This window comes from Myotis myotis, unplaced genomic scaffold, assembly GCF_014108235.1.
Source record: "Myotis myotis isolate mMyoMyo1 unplaced genomic scaffold, mMyoMyo1.p scaffold_m19_p_19, whole genome shotgun sequence".
Taxonomy (NCBI): domain Eukaryota; kingdom Metazoa; phylum Chordata; class Mammalia; order Chiroptera; family Vespertilionidae; genus Myotis; species Myotis myotis.
Window position 1 is genome coordinate 31,790,024 of NW_023416323.1, and position 18,854 is coordinate 31,808,877.

General features: G+C 56.8%; 1 protein-coding gene across 2 annotated transcripts in view; it reads right to left on the reverse strand.

Annotated features, from left to right (window-relative positions):
* CDH5 (cadherin 5) overlaps positions 1-14,904 on the reverse strand; it is a 30,745-nt gene extending 15,841 nt beyond the window's left edge. The window contains exons 1-2 of one of the 2 annotated variants that reach the window (XM_036346335.1): positions 14,753-14,904; positions 2,671-2,890 (exon numbers count right to left, since the gene is read on the reverse strand). In XM_036346335.1, coding sequence (XP_036202228.1) covers positions 2,671-2,871 — 201 coding nt within the window. In that variant the 5' untranslated portion in view covers positions 2,872-2,890; positions 14,753-14,904. Of the gene's footprint in view, positions 1-2,670; positions 2,891-4,565; positions 4,733-14,752 lie in introns of those variants that run through there. The other variant, XM_036346334.1, reaches the window with a different exon arrangement.
* Between the last annotated feature and the right edge of the window lie 3,950 nt (positions 14,905-18,854).

Below are 18,854 nucleotides of genomic sequence, written 5' to 3' on the forward strand. Positions count from 1 at the left end.
GTTGGAATTTATCTGACGTTTTCCCCATAATTAGGCTGAGGGTATAGTTTGTGGAGAGCCCTCCTCTTTAAATGTTATCACTGTAGCCCTGGCCAGTGTGGCTCAGTTGGCTGAGCATTGAGGAATCACAGGTTCAATTCCCATCAGGGCACTTGCCTAGGTTCCAGGCTCAATCCCCAGTTAGGGGGGCGTGCAGGAAGCAGCCGATCCATGTTTCTCTCTCTCTCCCTCTCCCTCTCCCCCTTTCTCTCTCTCTGTAAAATCAATATAAACATATAAAAAAGAGGTTGTTTACTTAAAATATATTTTTAAAAAATGATCAGTATATTTGGACATAAGGTATTAATGCCCAAAGCCACGTTGACCCATGTCTGAGGATTCAGAAGTCTGCCCAGGCCTCATGCCCATTGTCCAACCAGCTCTGTAAACAAAGGCGCTGCGCTCTGGCCTTGGTAAACAGGGACTTCCTTCCCTCGGATGACATCTTTGGGAACCAGGAGGTGATCCTTGGGGCCCTGTCCTTGTCCCTCCCATGTACCCTCACTTCTATCCGGGGTGGGGACTGCATTCGGCTGCTCTGTCCCCCAGCCCAGTTCCAGGTGCCAAGTGAGCGCTGATGGCAGATGACAGCAGGCCTGATGCTCTTCCTGCTGCCGAGGGCCCTTGGGGGAGCCCGCAGAGGCTGCGTGTCGGGCTGTGTGCGACACAGGTGCCGCCTGCTCTCTGCTGATTCTCTCTGACTCATCCTGCAGATCTCCTTGGAGCCGGCCACTCTCTTCGGCGGCTGACTCATGGCACAATTATCTCATTACAGAGGACGTGGGTGGGTTGGTGATATTTCCCTCTCTGACACAGGATTCACGTCAGGAGCCAGGAGCCTGATGCTTTCGTGCGTTCTCCTAGGGCTGTGTCCTGGGCAAGCGTCTTTTCCCCTTGAGTGGCCGCACCGAGCGATTTAAACGTCCCAGTCCCTTTTGGGAGCCAGACTAGACCCTGGGCACAGTTGGCTGGCTGTTGGCGGGGCTGTGGATGGGTTCCCCCAGCTGCTGTGGTGTTTCTGATGGGCGGCCGGACTGCGCCCTCCTCTATCCGGGGTCCTCTCTATAACCATGGGGCTCCTCCATTAGTGCTGTTTGCGGGGCTCTCTGCCTACTGTCTGCTATCCCTCTAGACTAGGGAAACTGTTTCTGTAAAAGGCCAGACAGTAAATATTTCCAGCTTCGTAGGTCATAGGGTCTTCATCACAACAACTCACATATGCCATTGTCGCGTGAAAGCAGCCAAGGCGATGTGTAAATCATGTGACTGTCCCCATAAATCTGTATATATAAAGCCATGTGGTGGGCTGGTTCTGCCAGCCCCTATTTTAGACCACAAGTTGCAGAAGGATGGGGGCCATGCTATCTTCGCCCACCGTGGTCTCCCCAGAGCCTCGCCCGTGCTTGGCACCCTGCTTCCTCTCGTCAGAGCATTGATCTGATACTTCTGTAGACAGCCATGTTTAGATTCCAAGAAACTGACATGGTGAGGTTTTATGCACTTGAAAGAAATGCTTTCCTCACTGAACGCTCTCAAAAGACCTAGTTCATCTACCTGTCATCGTGTGTGAAGTCCACCGCTAGAGCTATTCGTCTGAATTAGAGTGGTTCTGACATCAGGAACAATGTGACACAGGAAGGCAGTTCACTGTCAGTCTGAGTTCTAGGAAGGTGACTGGGGATGAGCATGTTTTAAAGAGGAAGGAAGTGGGGTTGGAGCCCTGGAGGGCAGGTGTGTGTCAGTCAGGGACCTTGTTGTGGGTGTGCTAGAATCTGGGGAGTGGTGTAGGGTGACAGAAAACTAGGGAGGGATAGTCTGAGAGAAAGATTTTTTGGAGAAAGTGCAAAGGCCTAGGCCAGGGTTGGCCAACTATGGCCTGGATGACTAACTTGGTCACCAGCACAGTTTTGTAGAAGGCTGCTCAGGTTTTCCAACCTCTCAGATGGGAACATTTTATGGCAGGCTTGGCTGCTTCTGCCCTAAGCCCTGAACTGGTCATCTCTGCCTGTGCCTGGGATGGCACTTCTACCAGGGATATTTGGTCCATAGACTAAGGTCTGGGAGAAAATAGACCATAGCGTTCACCATCATTTCCACCACAGCCACATCACTAACAACACATCACCACTACCACCATCACTCTCCTGGCCACTATTACTATCACCATCATCAACAACTTCCTCTTCCCCACCACCACCACCACCACCATCACCAACACCATGACCTTCCTCTTTACCATCACCATCATTACTACCCCAACCATCACCACATCACTGCCACCATCACCTCCATGATCACCATCACCACCACCAACTTCCCCTTCATCATCACCATTATCATCACCTCCACCACCACCACCACCTTCCTCTTCCCCATCCCTATCCTTACTGCCATTACCATCACCACTACTACCACCAACATCGTCACCACCATTATCATCATTACCACTATCATCACCACCATTATCACCACATCATCTTTCCCTTCATTATCTCAACTGCCAACACCAATACTTCTACCACCCCTACCATCTCTACCACCAGAACCATTACCCTCACAACTGACACCCCCAACCCTACAACCACCACCACCCTCACGTGGGCCACTTGCTGCTCTGGGCCTGAGCCTTACCTTGCCCACGTGATGGGGCAGCGAGGTGTTTTTCTCTTCCTCAATGTGCATCTGGTTCCAAATCCAGTGTCTCTTCTGGCGCTGGTGGGTGGGTAGCCTGCTGGGAGTGTCCAGTTGGGCAGGGTGAGTGCCTGTGGCAGCTGCCATCAGCAGGCCTAGACAGGTGCCCACTGTGGCCAGCACTATCAGGGGCAAATGCATCTTCCCAGGAGGCACAGATCTGGGGAAAGAGAGGAGACTCCATCAGGGCATATGGATTACTACTCCAGTGAATGAGCAGCTCCCAGGGATAACTGAACTCCCCTGATCTGTTCACTCCTTCATCCTTCACCCTCTGCTGATGCCAGCAGCACCAGGCTCTATTCCTGCCCCCAAAGAGCTCCAAGTCTGGGAGGGGAAGATAGACACAGAAATAATTCCTATTAAATGTCACATGTGCTGGTGTGGCAGCAAGCGCAGGCAACAGGCAGCCCCAGAGGAGGGCTGTCGGGAAGGTCTCCTGGAGGAGGGGATGATGCGGATGCTGATGGTTGCTCCCTAAGCCCTATGCAGTGGGCACCCAGTCACCCTCCTTTTACACCCGGAAAATCAACCTACAAAGAAGTGACGTTCACGCTGGAGCAAGTGGTGGGGCGGACAGTGGAACACAGTCCCAAGCACTTTGTATCATCTCCTTTATCCTCCCAGGAGCCCTCGAGGAAGGTATAGTTATAACCCTCATGTTAGAGATGAGCTGAGGAACAGGGGGGTTTAGCAACATTTCTGAGGTCACTCAGACGGTAAGCAGCAGAGTCAGGATGTGAGCCAAGTCTGTCTGACCCAAAGGTTCATGCTTTTTCCTACTGCTCTCTTTCGTTTATTTATTTATTTTCCAATTAACAGTGGGCCTACAATGTTATATTGGTTTCAGGTTAACAGTGGACGTACCATGTTATGTTAGTTTCAGGTGTCCAACCCCGTGGTTAGACGTCTATCTAACTGATGAAGCGATCACTCCGATAAAACTACTACCCGTCGGACACCGTACGTAGTAATTATAACATTATCAGCTAGGTTCCCTGTGCTGTACTCGACATCGCTGTGACTATGCTGTAACTACCAATTTATACCGAGAGGCAAAGAGAGACCCAGCAATTCCACGTGTGGGGATTTGAAGAGACCCAGAACACAAAATCGAAAAGACACGTGTTCATTGCAGCATTATTTGCAATAGCCAAGATATGGAAGCAGCTGAAGTGCCCAGCAGATGATTAGATAAAGAAGATGTGGCGCATATAGAAATTGAGTATGACTCAGCCATAAAAAAAGAACGAAATCTCGCCATCTGCAGCAGCGTGGATGGAACTACAGGGTATTTATCAGAGTGAAATGCGTCAGACAGGGAAAGACAAATGCTATATGATTCCACTTCTATGTGGAATCTAAAAGACAAAATAAACAAGCAGAACAGAAGCAGACTCACAGATAGAGTATTTTGACAGTTGACAGATGAAGGGGGTTTGAGGGATGAGTAAAAAAAGGGGGAGGGTGAGCTGAGGTCGGGGCTGACGGTCTGGGCTCGCAAGATTGGCTTCATTATTTTCAGGGTCCAGTGCAAAATTTCAATGTGGGGTTCAAAGTTATTAAGAATTTCAAGATGAAGATGGGAGAACAGGAAATCAAGCATAGGGGCCTTTCAAGTGCAGGGCCCCCACCACTGCCCGGATTGCATGCCCTTGAAGGCAGCCCTCGGATCAGCCTGCACTGGGATCTGGGGTCACCCATCGGTGGGGGCCTGACTCCATCCAGAAGTCCAGGTAGAGAGGCTTCCCCACTGTCCCACGGTGGATGGAGGCTCTGACCTTGGCCGTCACTGACCCCATCGGTCCTCCCTGCTGGGTCCCCTTGTCACTGACCTGCAGCCCCAGGGATGGTTCAGGGCAAGAAGGCGGGTGGGTAGTCGTGGGACCAGGGCTCCTGCCCAGAGAGACGCGGGCTTGCGGGGTGCTGGGCAGGAGGCCTCCTCCAGGGATGTCCCCTGCAGCGGTCTAGGGGAGAGGCTGGACTCCGCACACCCCAGGAGATGTCCAAACTCTAATGACATTTCCCCTGAGACACTGGCGCCAGGCCGGCCTCTGAGAGGGCTGAGGGTGTCTGCTCTGGGCCCGAGTAGCCTCCGGGACTGCTGACTTTAGCATCAAAAGCCCCCACCCGACGCCCATGCCTGGCCTATGAGGAAGTGGCCTGCTGGGGTCGGGGTGGGGCAGAGCAAGCCCCAGAATGCAGTGCCATGTGCCCAGGGGGAGGCCCGCCTGCCTGCGCGTGTCACGTCTCACGGCTCACGTTTCTTAGCCACAAACGAGGCAGGTGACGTGGAAGAGACCCGGTGCCCTTTGATGTAGGATCTGGAAAGGGCAGCCATTCCAGGCAAGAGGCAGGCAGTGAGCAGGGACGCGGGGAGGTGGGGAGTCCCAGCCAGGAAGCTGGTCCTGACTCAGGGGAGGTCGCGGGCATGACCCCTGTCCCGCCCTCTCCCCTGGACACAGGCCCGTTGGGTCATTTCCTTCTTTGCCTGGAAAGGAAAGGCACCACAAGTCTTGGTTCTTTCTTCTTCCCTCAAGTGAGAAGTGACTCAAAAGAGAAAAAGTCAGAGAAACAGAATTGAAACTGGGAAAGAGGGAGTGATTTCAGGCCACTGAGCAGGACAGGGTGCAAGCCTTGCTGGGTGTTGAGCCCCCTGGGGCGCTGCAGTGAGAGAGACAGACAGGAGCCACCCTGGGAGCACACCCTATAGCGGGAGCACCTGGGAAATAAGTGAATGAGGAAAAGCTCAGCTAGTGATGAGAGGCGCCCGGGGGGCCACAATGGAGGCTGCAGCAGAGGGGACAGCGGCTGAGCCCGAGGGGCCAGGGAAGGACTCAGAGAGATGACACTTACGACAACACCTGAGTGTCAGCCCCAGGAATTGAGGGGACGGAAGGAAATCCCAGGCAGAAGGACCAGCAGGCACAAAGGCCCTGGGGTAGAAAAGCAGATCGTGTGTTTGAAGAACCAAAAGAAGGCCCCTGGGCCCTAGCTGGTCAGGCTCAGTGGATAGAATGTCGGCCTGCGGCACGTACCTGGGTTGCAGGCTCCTCCCTGGCCGGGCCCTGATTGGGGCACGTGCAAGAGGCAACCAATCGATTTGTTTCTCTCACACTGATATTTCTCTATGTCTTCCCCTCTCTCTTCCATTCTCTCCAAAAAAATTAATAAAAAAATATCCTTAGGTGAGGATTAAAAAAGACCCAAAAAGGCCCTGTGGGGGTGAGGAATGGGTAGGGTCCAGGAAACTCCCAGTCTCTGGCCTGAACAGTTGGGGAGCAGCAGGGCCTGAGATTTGGGAGACTGGGGTGGGGGGGCTGCATGTTTGGAGGGGAGGAAACCGAAATTGCCTGCGTGCCCTGTGTCAGGTTGGAGGTGCCTCTGGAACGCCTGTGTGGCCATGGCCAGCAGCTGCTGGAGACCGGCGTGGGATTCTGGGGGAGGAAGCACGCCCCGGGCAGCTGGCGGAGGGTCGCAGTGTGTGGAGGGCGCTTAACCTGCGCGCCTGGCACAGGAAGGAGAGCAGGTAGCTAGAGAGGGGAGCGGCCCAGGACAGGTGCCCCCTCCCCCGAGTTCCCTCTTTGGTGAACTTGTCCTTCAGGGTTGAGTCCAAATATCCGCCTCTAGGGACTGTCCTTGGTCCTTGCCTCACAGCCCAGCCACACGCCACTCCCGGGTCTTGCCTCTCTGGGCTCCCCCGGAGCAGGGTGACGCCGTGACCACAGGCTCCGTGGTCCACGGAACCTCGGTGCCCCCCCCCCCCCCCCCCCCCGCTTTGTCACTGCGGGACTGCATGCAGGACTCTCCGCCTCTCTGAGCCTCCATTCCATCGTCTGAACGGCGGGAACACCCGCATCTACCTCTCGGGGTTGTTTCCAGGCTGAATTAGAAAATATGGGCGAGGTGGCCAGTAAGCAGTAGCTGACGATGAAACATGCATGTGTGAATCCTCACGGACCTTCTGGTGCTGCCCACCCAGCACTCCCCATGCTTGTTCCCTCCCATGCAGCCACCTGGCTGGGGGATTTGTGGGCCCCCACCTGCCAGATCCACTCGCCCTGTACCTCCCCTGACCTCTGCTCTGTGTGTGTATGTGTGTGTGTGTGTGGGGGGGGGCAGGGAGGGGCTGGCCCCTGGCCTCCTGCCCTGGCTTTTGGTTTTCGGCTGTAGGGGCTCCAGCACGGGTGCTAGGATGGAGGAGAGAAGCGAGGTACTTCTTCCCGCGGCTCTCTATGCGGTTGATTCTTTTCTGCGGCTGCCTGTCTCCATGGTGACGGCCCCTGTCAGGCAGTCCCTCCACGGCTCAGTCCCTCACTGAGTTCTGGAGACAACCTTCCCCGCTCTGTGTCCTTGGTCCCCGGCCGGAATGGCGCTCACTGTTGCTGGTCTCCATGTGCCTCAGTATCCCCCTTGTTCCCTTAGCCAACTGCCCAGCTCTCTAAGTATCATCCCTTCAACGTCTCTTAATTTTTTAAAGAGAGAGTAGAAGGGACAGGTAGAGACAGAGAAACATCGATGTGAGAGAGACACACTGATTGGTTACCTCCCGTAGGCGCGCCAACCAGGGCTGGGGATCGAGCCTGCAACCGAGGTATGTGCCCTTGACTGGAATCGACCCTTCAGGCCGAGGGCCGATGCTCTAAACACTGAGGAAAACAGGCTAGGGCAACAAGGTCTCTTCATTTGAAACCCTGGGGGCAGTACTTTCTGCCAGGACCCTGTCTCACGGCTTTCTCTTTGCTGGGCCTGCGTGGATGGGCTCCTGGTCCCAGCGCTGATAGATGCCAGGAGCCAAACCAACCAACCAACAAACACCCACACTGGACTTGGACAAAGCAGAGGCCACAGTCACCGGCCACGGCCACATGGCTCCCAGGGGACACCGACCCCTCAGGGGGCTCTGGCTGGCTCCACATACGAAGCGTTCTCTGAGGGCAGGAAACTCCCTTCGAACGATCCACCCGTGTCCAGTGAAGGCCCGAATATGAGCCCGGAGAGAAGTCCCTGGACACACGGGGCTGGCACTGACCTTGCAGAGTCAGCCCGCTTCATGTGTGTCACCTGCAGGGGTGCCGGGGGAGGTCTGTGTGCTCAGCTCCCTTGTCAGCGAGCAGTTAGTGAGGAGGCAGGGCCTTGGAGGTGGGGCTTATAAAACCCTGTCTCCATCCCCCATGCTGGACCCTCAAAGAACATCCTGGGGGGGGGGGCAGCCCTTCCTTGCCTGGGCGGTGGAGGGGGGCTGACCCTCCTTGAGCACCTCCTCAGTGGCCAGGGTCAAACCGTGATGCAGTCCTCGGGAATCCCATTTTGAAAGCAAGGCTCAGAGAGGTGGAGTGAGTCCTTCTGGGCCACACAGCAGCAGGGGGCGGAGCCAGGGTTTGAGTTCAGGCTGCCTTTCACCCCACAGAGTGCTTTGCCCATCACCGCTCCCCTTCGTCTCTCTCCGCCTCTTCCCCCTAGTAATAATAAAAATCCATTCTCCTTGCTGGGCTTTCATAGGTACCATCTTGTTCAGATTTCACACTATCCCCAGGGAGTAGGAATTCTCAGACCCATTTCACAGAGGAACAAACTGAGGCCCAAGACAAACAACTCGGAAGCGGTAGATCTGAGACCCTCACCTAGATCTTTATCTTTCTTTCTTTTTTCTTTTTAAAAATATATTTCTTTATTGATTTCAGAGAGGAAGGAAGAGGGAGAGAGAGATAGAAACATCAATGATGAAGAGAATCATTGATCGGCTGCCTCTTGCACGCCCCCCCACTGGGGATCGAGCCCGCAACCCAGGCATGTGCCCTTGGCTGGAATCCAACCTGGGACCCTTCAGGCCGCAGGCCAATGCTCTATCCACTGAGCCAAACTGACTAGGGCTAGATCTTTTTCTAAAGGGACTTTTCCATGTGAAAAGCCATGTTTATGTGTGTCTTTTGCCTTTTGTGTTAGAAATTTGGCCATCAACATGGTGCCCAGGGGCAGGATTTTACCAACGCCTGGTCCTCTCCCTCCTGCTGCGGGAGAAGAAGTCAGGTGGCAGGAGTGACTGTACCCACCGCTGGAAGCAGCATTTTCCAGGGCTGCACCCCTGCAGGTGCTGGCAGGACCACAGCTGGGGTCGGACTTATTTCAGCCCTGTCCTCTGCCACACACGGCAGGCATATCTCTTGGTTGCTCTCGCCGTTTCCAGAGAGACCAGGCGCTGCGGGGTGGGTTCGGTTGTGACAGACACGCAGAGGGTTGTAGATACTGGAAGTGATTTTCATGCTCAGAAATTCCTAGCGAGCAGCCTGGGGACTTGCGTCACGACTGCCTTGAGGGGAGAGAGGATGTGCGCTGCAGCTCAGATGTGGGTGCTGGGCACGCAGAGGCCATGTGCGTGTCCCGGTCCCTGTCACCAGGATCTGGGACGATGCCCATCCCTGGACCCCCCTGTGAGAGACTTTTGGGAGCAGCTCCAAATGGACTCCTGGGTGAGGGCGGGCCCTCGGTGCCCTCAGTCAGCCAGCAAACACTTATCGAGCACCAACTGTGGTAGGCGCTGACTACACCCACACGGGGAGCAAACGCATCCCAGTGGGGCAGATGGATGCTCCATTTGATAAAAAACATAGTTTCAAATTGAGATGGCCCTAGCCAGTTTGGCCCAGTGGATAGAGCATCGCCCTGCAGACTAAAGGGTCCCGGGTTCGATTCCAGTCAAGGGCACGTACCTCGGTAGCAGGCTCCTCCCTGGCTGGGGCCCTGGTTGGGACACATGCAGGAGGCAAGCAATCAATGTATTTCTCTCACATCGATATTTCTCTCTGTCTTTCCCTCTCTCTTCTACTCTCTCTAAAAATCAATGGAGAAAATATTCCCGGGTGAGGATTAAAAAAAATTGTGATAGGTGCTTTGATGGAGGGTGCAGGACGCTGTGAGTGGGCAGAGGGGAGGGCTTGGAGGGGTCTGAGGGCGGCAGTCCAGGGAGAGTCCTGCCTCTCTCTGTGCTGCAGTGGGACGTCAGGCAACCCCCCCCTGCTCCCTTTCTCTTCGTGGCTCCCACGTGCGGCTGGGGTTTGGCTTTGGAGGGGCTGCGAGATCTGCTTGGCTCTGTGCTCTTTAAAAGGAGGGACGAGGGGGTCACAGGGCACAGAGGGAGGGACGGGAACTGCTCTGTGTGTAGCTAAATCGACCCGAGGAAGCCTGGGCCCAGCTGGGAGCCACTCCGCGGGCAGCCTGGCAGGTGCCCTGGGTTGGTCTGCCCCTCACATCGGGCGGACCCTGCTCCTTGACCTGACCAGGGCCCTGCTCAAGCCTGAGGTTTTAGGGACTAAGTTTAGGCTCTGGGTAGCTGTTGAGTAGCTGAGGGCCCTTGGGGGTAGGGTGGAGGAAGCCTTTAGGTCGGGGATACACTGTACCCTCAAATGTGGCTACACAAGTACACATCCCTGTCCCCAGGGATCAGCCCACACCAGCTCCTGAGATCGCTGCTGTCTGGTCTGGCCCCTGTGCTCCCACCCAGCACACCCAGAGTCCGCTGGGACAAGGCAGGGCCTCTGAGCCCAGCCCCAGGCCCAGCCCCAGGCGGGGGAGGGACTGGACACTTAGTCCCAGGACAGCCTCCTGCAGACTCTGGACTCTAGCCCGAGGGCCCGGGGTCAGGGCTGAAGGGCTGGGCCAGAGCATGCAGGAGGTGTGTCTTTGGGAGGGGGACTTGCTGGGCGCTCCCCCTCCCGCCCTGCCCCCTGCTCCCCGTGTGGCCCTGGCAGCTCTTCCCACCACTCTCCCACCCACCACAGTCCAGGGCAGAGGTTGGAGCCAGGGGATCCCCAAACTCCTTCAGGGACTCCCAAGTTGTCTGCTCAAGCCCCGAAATTTACAGCTGGGCATCGGCAGCTGCAGACCCGGGAGGACGAAGGGCGAGGCCCTGGAGGCCTCGGGGATGGGGTGTGTCGGGGTGGGACTGGGAGCACGGGGTGGTCCCAGTGCTTTCTCCTGGTTTGTGGCTCAGTTGGGCCCAGGAACCTGCTCGTGTGGGTCCCAGACCTGCTCCCCTCCCCTCAGGATTCTGCTTAGAGCTGACGACACTGACCGCACTTCTCCCCTGCTGACCACACCGACCACACTGCTTAGAGCTGACTCTGCTTAGAGCTGACCACACCGCTCCCTGCTGACCGCTGTCCCTGCTGACCCCTCTCCCTGGCTCCCCAACCCCCGCAGGATGAATCTAACTCCCGAGCCAGGGGCCAGAACCCAGCAGGACGGCGTGTCCCCTGTCCTCCCCTCCAGCCCTCCTCTTCCCCACCTCCCTGCCCCTTCCCTCTACGAGGAGAACAAGGCGGTTCTGTAATGCACAGGGCCCTTCCTCTCCCCAGCAGGCTTTTTGCATAGGCTGTTCCCTCGCCCGAATGACCTTCCTTGCTGTGTCCCCTGCGTGAATGCTGTACTTCTTTTCAAGCCCCAGGCCGCTTCCTCTGGGAGGCCTTCTGATTGACCTCTGCCCCTAGCACAGCCGAGTGTCTTTGACCAGGCAGGTCCGGGTCTGTCTCCACTTCATCTAACATCCATCTAATGTCCCTCTAACGTCGCTCTAACGTCAAGGCTCTGGACCTTGACGTGTCAGTGTCCCCACTGCTGCCTGCCTTCCTGCCTCAGTCGTCAGTTCTGTTCTTGTCCCTGTGTCCTTCCTCACTCTCAGGTTTCAAAACGAATCTGCATATTTGCAGACAATACCTCGGGTGGGCAGAGCCGTGCAATAGTTGGTGTAACTCAAAGAAGCTCCTCCCTGTCCTCAAATAGCCATTTGGTGGCCGTGATGTTGCGAGACTCACCAACTTTAAGATTTGAGCCTTTGAGGACATTAAGATTATCGTTTTGATGGGTCCCCGATGAACACACACCTGCCACAGTAGGGCCGGCGAAACGGAGCTCATGGGCTGCCACTCATCCGCTCCTTGGTAGAAATCGCTAATCAACCACTGACCTTGAACTTGGCCCTGAGTCCTCAATACAATCTTTTCCCTCTAATCCTCACCCAAGGAATGAGGATATTTTTCCCATTGATTTTTAGAGTGTGGAAGGGAAGGGGAAAGGGGGGGGGGGGGAAGAGAGAGCGAGAGCGAGAGCGAGAGCGAGAGAGAGAGAGAGAGAGAGAGAGAGATAGAGAGGAGCATAGACTGATTGCTTCCCCCTCATGCCCTGACTGGGCGCGGGATCAAACCTGCAACTGAGGCACGTGCCCTTTACTGGGAATGGAACCCGAGATCCTGGGGTCTGTGGGTTGACGCTCTAACCATTGAGAAAACTGGCCAGGGCTCAATATGATCTTTGAAGTAGATTCTACCAGTTCACCAGAACTCACCTGTGGTTTGAAACACATTTGTGCCCAGGTCTCTGGGCTCCAGGATCGTCCGGCCTGTGCCCGTGTCTCCTAATGGGGCATCTCCAAGCTTCAAGGAGGGAACACCCATCCTAGAGCCTGTGCCAGCCTCCTCCAGGCTTCCTGACTTTGGGACCCTGAGGCCGCCGTGGGGGCAGCAGAATGAGTGCCACCACCGCCTGCTTGTTTGAACCTGCCCAGGGGCTCCTGAGCTGTGTGGCCTGAGGCCCATCCCTTCCCCTGTCTGAGCTCCGGCTGCTTCATCAGTAATAGCTGCCTCCCTAATCAGGAGCATTAAGCGAAGTCCTGGGTTAGGAACCTCGTATGCAGTAGGTGCTCAGTACATGTCTCGACCCTCATCTACTCACTCCCTCCAGCCTAGAGGTTATGGACTCGACTGGCCAACTCACACCTGATCTCATTTCCTGGTTTTGCCCTGAGTCCATTCCTACGCCCCCCTGTTCTTCTCCAGAAGGAAATCTCATTCATTCTCTGCCCTGCCTGGTCTGGTCCCCTGAGCCCTTCCTCCTCCTCCTCCTCCTCCTCCTCCTCCTCCTCCTCCTCCTCCTCCTTCTCCTCCTCTTCCTCCTCTTCCTCCTTCTCTTCCTCCTCCTCCTCCTCCTCCTCCTCTTCTTCCTCCTCCTCCTCATATCTACACCTGCCAGGATCTGACTGTGATACTGTGGCCCCTTTATGGGCAACCTGGAGGTCCCTGAATGAGTTTAGGGGTGTTTGGGTTCATTCTCTGTCCCAGAGAGAGAAGACCGAGGATCCGATTGTGGAGCCAGTATCCTACAGGGCTCCTGCTCTTCCTCCAGGAAGCCTGCTATGATTTCTCCACCCAACATCATGTTGGACCTGGTTAGGTGGGCTTTTCAGTATCCAGCCAGAAGCCAAGATCCTCAGGTGAGGATTTGTCTCCTAGAACATTCCTTTCATAAGGCTCCTGGCTCATCCTGGTCCCTGCTTCTATGGCTTGAACTGCAGGGTACAACCCTCCCCGACTTCTCCCCCTCTCCAGGCTCGACTCTGGAGTGTGGTAGGGGCTGTGAGGTGAGAAGGAGCTGGCCTCACTCGTCTCCTGCTTCCACCTCATACCGTAACCTTGGACTGACCACTCAGCCTCTCTCAGCCTCTGTGGTCCCATCTGTGCAATGGGCATGCTTTTCGTAGCTTCAGGGCCGCGAGGGGGTGCAGAAAAGTGACGGATGGAGCAGGCATGGTCCGCACGGGAAAGGGCCCAAGCTGTCCCCTGAGCTGGTGGCCACTGTGTCCACCTTGTGTCCCCGAAGCAGCGGCAGAGCTGTGAGTCATCCAGCTTTGGGAGAAAATAAGCACAGCCCTCCAGCTTCCTGCCCCGTGTCCGGCCCTTGTTCAGCGGCACAATCGCTCAGGTCCGACTCCAGGGCGGGCAGGTTAACCCCTTCCAGGCCAGTGGGTGGCTCCCCGGCCCCTCACCACAGGGGGCAGGGCTGTCTGACCCCAGGTTCCTGGAGGTCACCTGCTGCCCTCTAGGGCTGAGCTCAGATCCTCTTGCCTTCACCTCCTCCCTCTCTCCTGCTGGGGACCCCTGGTCTCGGGGGCCAAAACCGTAATGACAGCCACAGCCACAGTCAGCTGGGGGGTGGCAGGCACATCCAGCTGCGATTTCTCGAAGATGCCCCACTGCGGCACCTCCTGGGGCCAGGTGTGCACTTTGCCTCGGACATCAGCTCACGGAGAGACCGTGTGCTTCGTTTCGCGGTGGAGAAAGTTGAGACACGGAGAAGAAAGAGCCTGGGCTTCGGGGTACAAGACCCTGGTCCGAACCCCCCACCCCAGCTCTTACTTAACGTCTTCAAATCTCAGTTTCCCCCGCTGAGGAACGGGAAGGGCTATCTCTGACTCCCTGAGTGGTTGGTGGTAGGACAATAATGAGCATCGCCTCCAGGGCCCACAGTGAACGTAGAAAGGCCCTGTCCTCCTTGTTCAGACCAGCAAACTGAGTTTTGACAACACGAGGTCGTTTTCCCAAAGTCACACGGGGAGTGAGTGGGAGAGCGGGGACTGGCACCCAGGACCGCAGTCCCCGGGGTGGGCTCCCACCCTAGGCCACTGCCTCCAAGCCCTTTGAGGGGCCTCCCTAATATAGGAGGGCCATGGGAATCTGGGTGTCAGGGGAGAAAGTGGGCCCCACAGCTTCTAAGGCAGGGCCTCAGCTTGTCCATTCGGAAAATGGGGGCGCAGCGGGGCTGAGGCTCAGAGCTCCCGTTCCAGGGCCCCTCTCCCAGCACAGAGCCTTGCGGGATGGGCACGATGACACGCCCCAGGTAACCCTCTCCCCTGGGTAAGGGGCATTCGGGGGAGCCTACGCCTGGGTGCCAGTCAGGCCATGGCGTGCTGAGCATCCTGCCCTCTCAGCGCCTGGCCCCGAGGGGAGTCACGAGTGGGAGAGTCTACGTGGGGAGAGTGTAGTCCTCCCCCTCCCTCAGCCCTGAGCACGCCCGTTGGTGTACTTCCCAGCCCTGCTCTGTGCCAGGGGGAGACCGTCCGCCTTCCCTGGGCCTGGCTCGTCCCTGGGACCCCAACAGCAGCCATCCTGCGTGAGGGCAAAAGGCACCCCTTCCTGTCTTGGGCACGTGGCGATGGGTCTGGGCTGGATCGGGGCTGGGAGCGCTCACTCACCGAGCTGCAGGCAGAGAGGTGTCTGTGCTCCGTCAGTCCGCCAATCTGCCCGTCTGTCTGCGCGCTGTGCAGCCCCGCGGAGCTCCGCTGATGGAGGGGCAGCGAGTGAGGCTGCCGCCCTTCAGGTTTTCCAGCTGGCCCTGGTCCACTTCCCCCCGGGGCTGGTTTCCTGTTATTGTTTCTTTGTGAGGCCGCACTGGCTGCAGATAGGCAGGCCCTGCAGTGGGCGGCCACCTTGGCCCAGCCCGGCCGTGGCCAGCCCCACGGAGGCTGAGCCCTGGACCTGCCTGGGACACTCAGTTCACAGCCCAACCCCAGACCTCAGATCTGGGGCCATAAGCTCGTCATCCTTCTTGTGACCCTCAAGAGCCGGTGTCATTTTATAGCTCAGGGCCCTGGGGTCAGCCTGGGTCCCAGAGCCGGTTTTCCCGGGTGACCTCCTGTCCCATGGGGGGAAGGGCAGACTTCGCAGGATCTGGGGAGGCTTCAGGGGCCTTGGGGGTGTGGTGGGCAGCAGAAGGGAAACAGACAGCAGCTCCTGGCCCTGGAGGGCCCGTTGGCTTCTCCCCTGTGGGGTGGCCATGGGTTCTCACTCAGAGTGCCAGCCTGGCCTCGTGTGGGTTTAGGAATATCGGATGGAGTCATGGGTCCTGGTTCTGCTTCTGATGTGACTGTGGGCCCGTCGTGTCCCCCTGAGCCTCAGTTTCCTCACCTGTAAAATGGGTATAATCAGAGCCTTTAACCCCACAGGGCTGTTGAGATAAATAAGATTCAAATTGCAGATGGGAAGATAGGGAAGCTGAGGCAGGACCAGAGCTCATGGGGGCCAAGGAACTGGGCAGGGGGTGAGGGTGGGTGTCTCAGATTCCTATGGGAGTCCTACGAGGAGCTTTTATAAACTACAGACATCAGGGCCCCACCCCAGGCCAACTGGAATCTCCCCGGGCGGGCGTGCAGTGGGAGCCTGTCCTTTCAACAGCAGCCCCTGTTTTTCCATGGATGAATGAAGGGTTGGGAAGTCCCCGAACTGGTTCCATGACCCAGCTGGGCAGAGACCTGAGAGGGAGTGGGCGGGCCTTGCCCAAGGGCACTCAGTAAGCCAGTGGACACTAGTTTGGAGATGGGGCATGGCAGGGAGGGTATTTTTTGGGGAGGGGGAGATAAAGATTTCTCTGGGGCATGTTGAGTGTGAGATGGCCCTTGGACACCCAGGTGGCGATGCCAAGTTGGCAGTTGGAGATGGGTGGGTGCAGGCGGCCTGGAGATGGGGTTTGGAAGCTGGGAGCTCCTTTCTGGCAGTACCTGAAGCCGTGGTGTGGATGTGCTTACGGGGAGGGAGGCTTGGGGCTCTGAGGTTTGTAGCTCTAGTGACGAGTGCCCAGGGAAGAAGGAGGGAAGCCGGGGACACCACGTGAGAGCGGGGCGTCAGCTGGGTCAGCCTTGGGAAAGCGAGCGTGGACTTGGAAAATGGAGGTCATCAGTGACGGTGGCAGAGGAGGTTAATGGAAAGGAGTGGACAAGACGGAGGGGGCTAGTGAAGTGGCGGGGGGGGGGCGGTGAGGCAGTGGAGGTAGATGTGGTCACAGCGCCTGCCCAAGACTTGCAGTGAATGGGGGCAGAGAGGTGGGAGGCTCTGTTGTTCGTTTGTTGTTACTCCTCACCTGAGGATATTTTCCCATTGATTTTTAGAGAGAGTGGAAGGGAGGGGGACAGACACACAGAGAGAAACATCCATGTGAGAGAGACACAGCGATTGGTTACCTCCCTCACGCGCCCCAACCAGGGCCAGGGATTGAGCCTGCAACCGAGGTACATGCCCTTGACCGGAATCAAACCCAGGACCTTTTAGTCCGCAGGCTGACGCTCTGTCTACTCAGTCAAACCGGTTAGGGCTGGTGTGTGTGTGTGTGTGTGTGTGTGTGAAGCGATGTTTATGTGTCGAGGGGTTGCCCAGGGTCAGGGAAGCCAGGCGATGCTGGAGGGAGAAGGGCGACCTGCTGGGGAGGAGGCGGCCTCTGAGTGGGATCAGCACGTTGGATCACTGCTTGTGGAACGAACAAACAAAGCCTAGTGTTTCCTTCTCCGACAGGATTAACTCTACCTTCTCCTGCCGGGGGGCGGGGGTGAGCACAGAGGAGCCGGCCAGCGCTGTCCCTGGTGCTCCAGACCCTCACCCCTGCCCGGGCCAGCCGCCTGCCTCGGTGCTGTAGGTGCCCACAGAGAGGGTGGGCCTCACTTCCTGCTGGGTCTCAGATCCGGTGCTGGTGGCAGACCGTGATGGGCCTGTCCTGGCACCGCCTGCCAATTCCCTTTGTGTTCCCAGTCTGTGGGAAGTTGACTCTGCCCTGAAACCCTGTTGTAAACCAGGGATGGCCATCCAGGCCTGTGCCCTGGGGTGGGGGCAGGCTCGCCATGCCCAGGTGGTTCAGGCCCCAGCAGGCCCGATTTCTGCCCCATCTAACCCTTCTGGAGGCAAAGGAGGTAAAAGGACGGCACAAGGCCAGGAAGTGCCATCGGGAGCAAATGAGGCAGCCGGTAGGCCGGCAGGAAACGGGATGGCGTGCGAGCCCTGATTAGCAGCCAGAGGAGGAAGCAACAATGGGGGTGGTGGGGGGGCCTGGGGACAGCCACCAGCCTCTGTAGGACAAAAGCTGCCCTGGGAGGGGGCCCTGGCACGTCCTGCTTGGAGAGGCCTGGCTTTGGGGCTTGGCAGACCTAGTTCCATCCTCCCCTGGCCCATGGCTGGCTGTGTGACCCGGGGCCGCTGGCTTGCCTCTCTGAGCCTCTTTTGCACCTATGAAGTGGGTTACCCGGTCAGACTTTGCAGAACTATCCTGAGCATCAAGTGAGACAATGAAAATAAATAATGGTAACGACAAGCATTTCTTTATTTAATTTATTTTTATTTATTGATTTTAGATGGCGTGAGGGTGGGAGAGAGAGAGAGAGAGAGAGAGAGAGAGAGAGAGAGAGAGAGGAGAGAGAGAGAGAGGAGAGAGAATATCAATTTGTTGTTTCCCTTATCCATGCATTCATTGGCTGCTTCTTTTTTGTGCCCTGCCTGGAGATCGAACTCGCAACCTTGGCGTATCGGGACGGCCCTCTAACCAACTGAACCACCCGGCCAGGGCCACCAGAAGCATTTATTGAGCAGCTGTTTCTCCTCCTGCCTCAGAATCACTTGGGGGAGTATGTGTTGAAATGCAGATTCCTGGCCCCTCCTCAGCCCAGTGGAGTCAGGGTAGCTGACCATGGACCCTGAGACCTGACCTGGGGACCTGCCAGGCAATGTCTGCACACTCCTGGCTGAGGACTGCGGCCTGTGTGTGCTGGCAGTGCACTGAGCTCTCTCCTGGGACTTCTCTAGGCTCCCGCAAACCCTGGGGGACAGACTATTATGATTCCCATTGTACAGATGAGGAAGCAGAGCCTGGGAATTCAGTGCTTGCCTCAGCCGGAGCCTGTGCTGGTGGAACAGAAATTCTGAACCAGACTCTAGCCCGTTTGGCTCAGTGGATAGAGTGTTGGCCTGAGGACCAAAGGTTCTCAGGTTCGATTCTGGTCCAGGGCAGGTACCTCATTTGCAGGCTCCTCCCCAGCCCGGGCCCTGGTCAGGGTTCATGCAGAAGGCAACCAATCAATGTGTTTCTCTCACTTAGATGTTTCTCTTTGTCCTTCTCTCTCTCTTTCACTCTCTCTAAAAAGCAATGGAAAAATATCCTCGGGTGAGGATTAAAAAAAATAATAATAAAGAAATTCTGAACCAGGCTTCTCATCCAGGGGCCGTCTCCTCCCCCTGCCCCCAGCTCTCCTGTCCTCTGTGTCTGTACAGTGGGGAATGGCACCCCCTGCTCCCCCCTGGCCCCCCGCCATCCTTTTGACATGGTTTCTGTACATGCGGACCCCGACTAGGATGTGGCTTGTCGATAAACTGCGTGCTTGCATAAGAGTCCTAGCAACTACCTTCAGAAGGTGCAGTCCCTGACCTTCAGTCATCCCAGGTCTGGGAGATCTGACCTTCAGATGTAAAACCAGGATGACGTAGAGCCAGACCGTCACTTGACCGGTTTCAAGATCCTTACTGGAATGGGCTAGCCTGCAT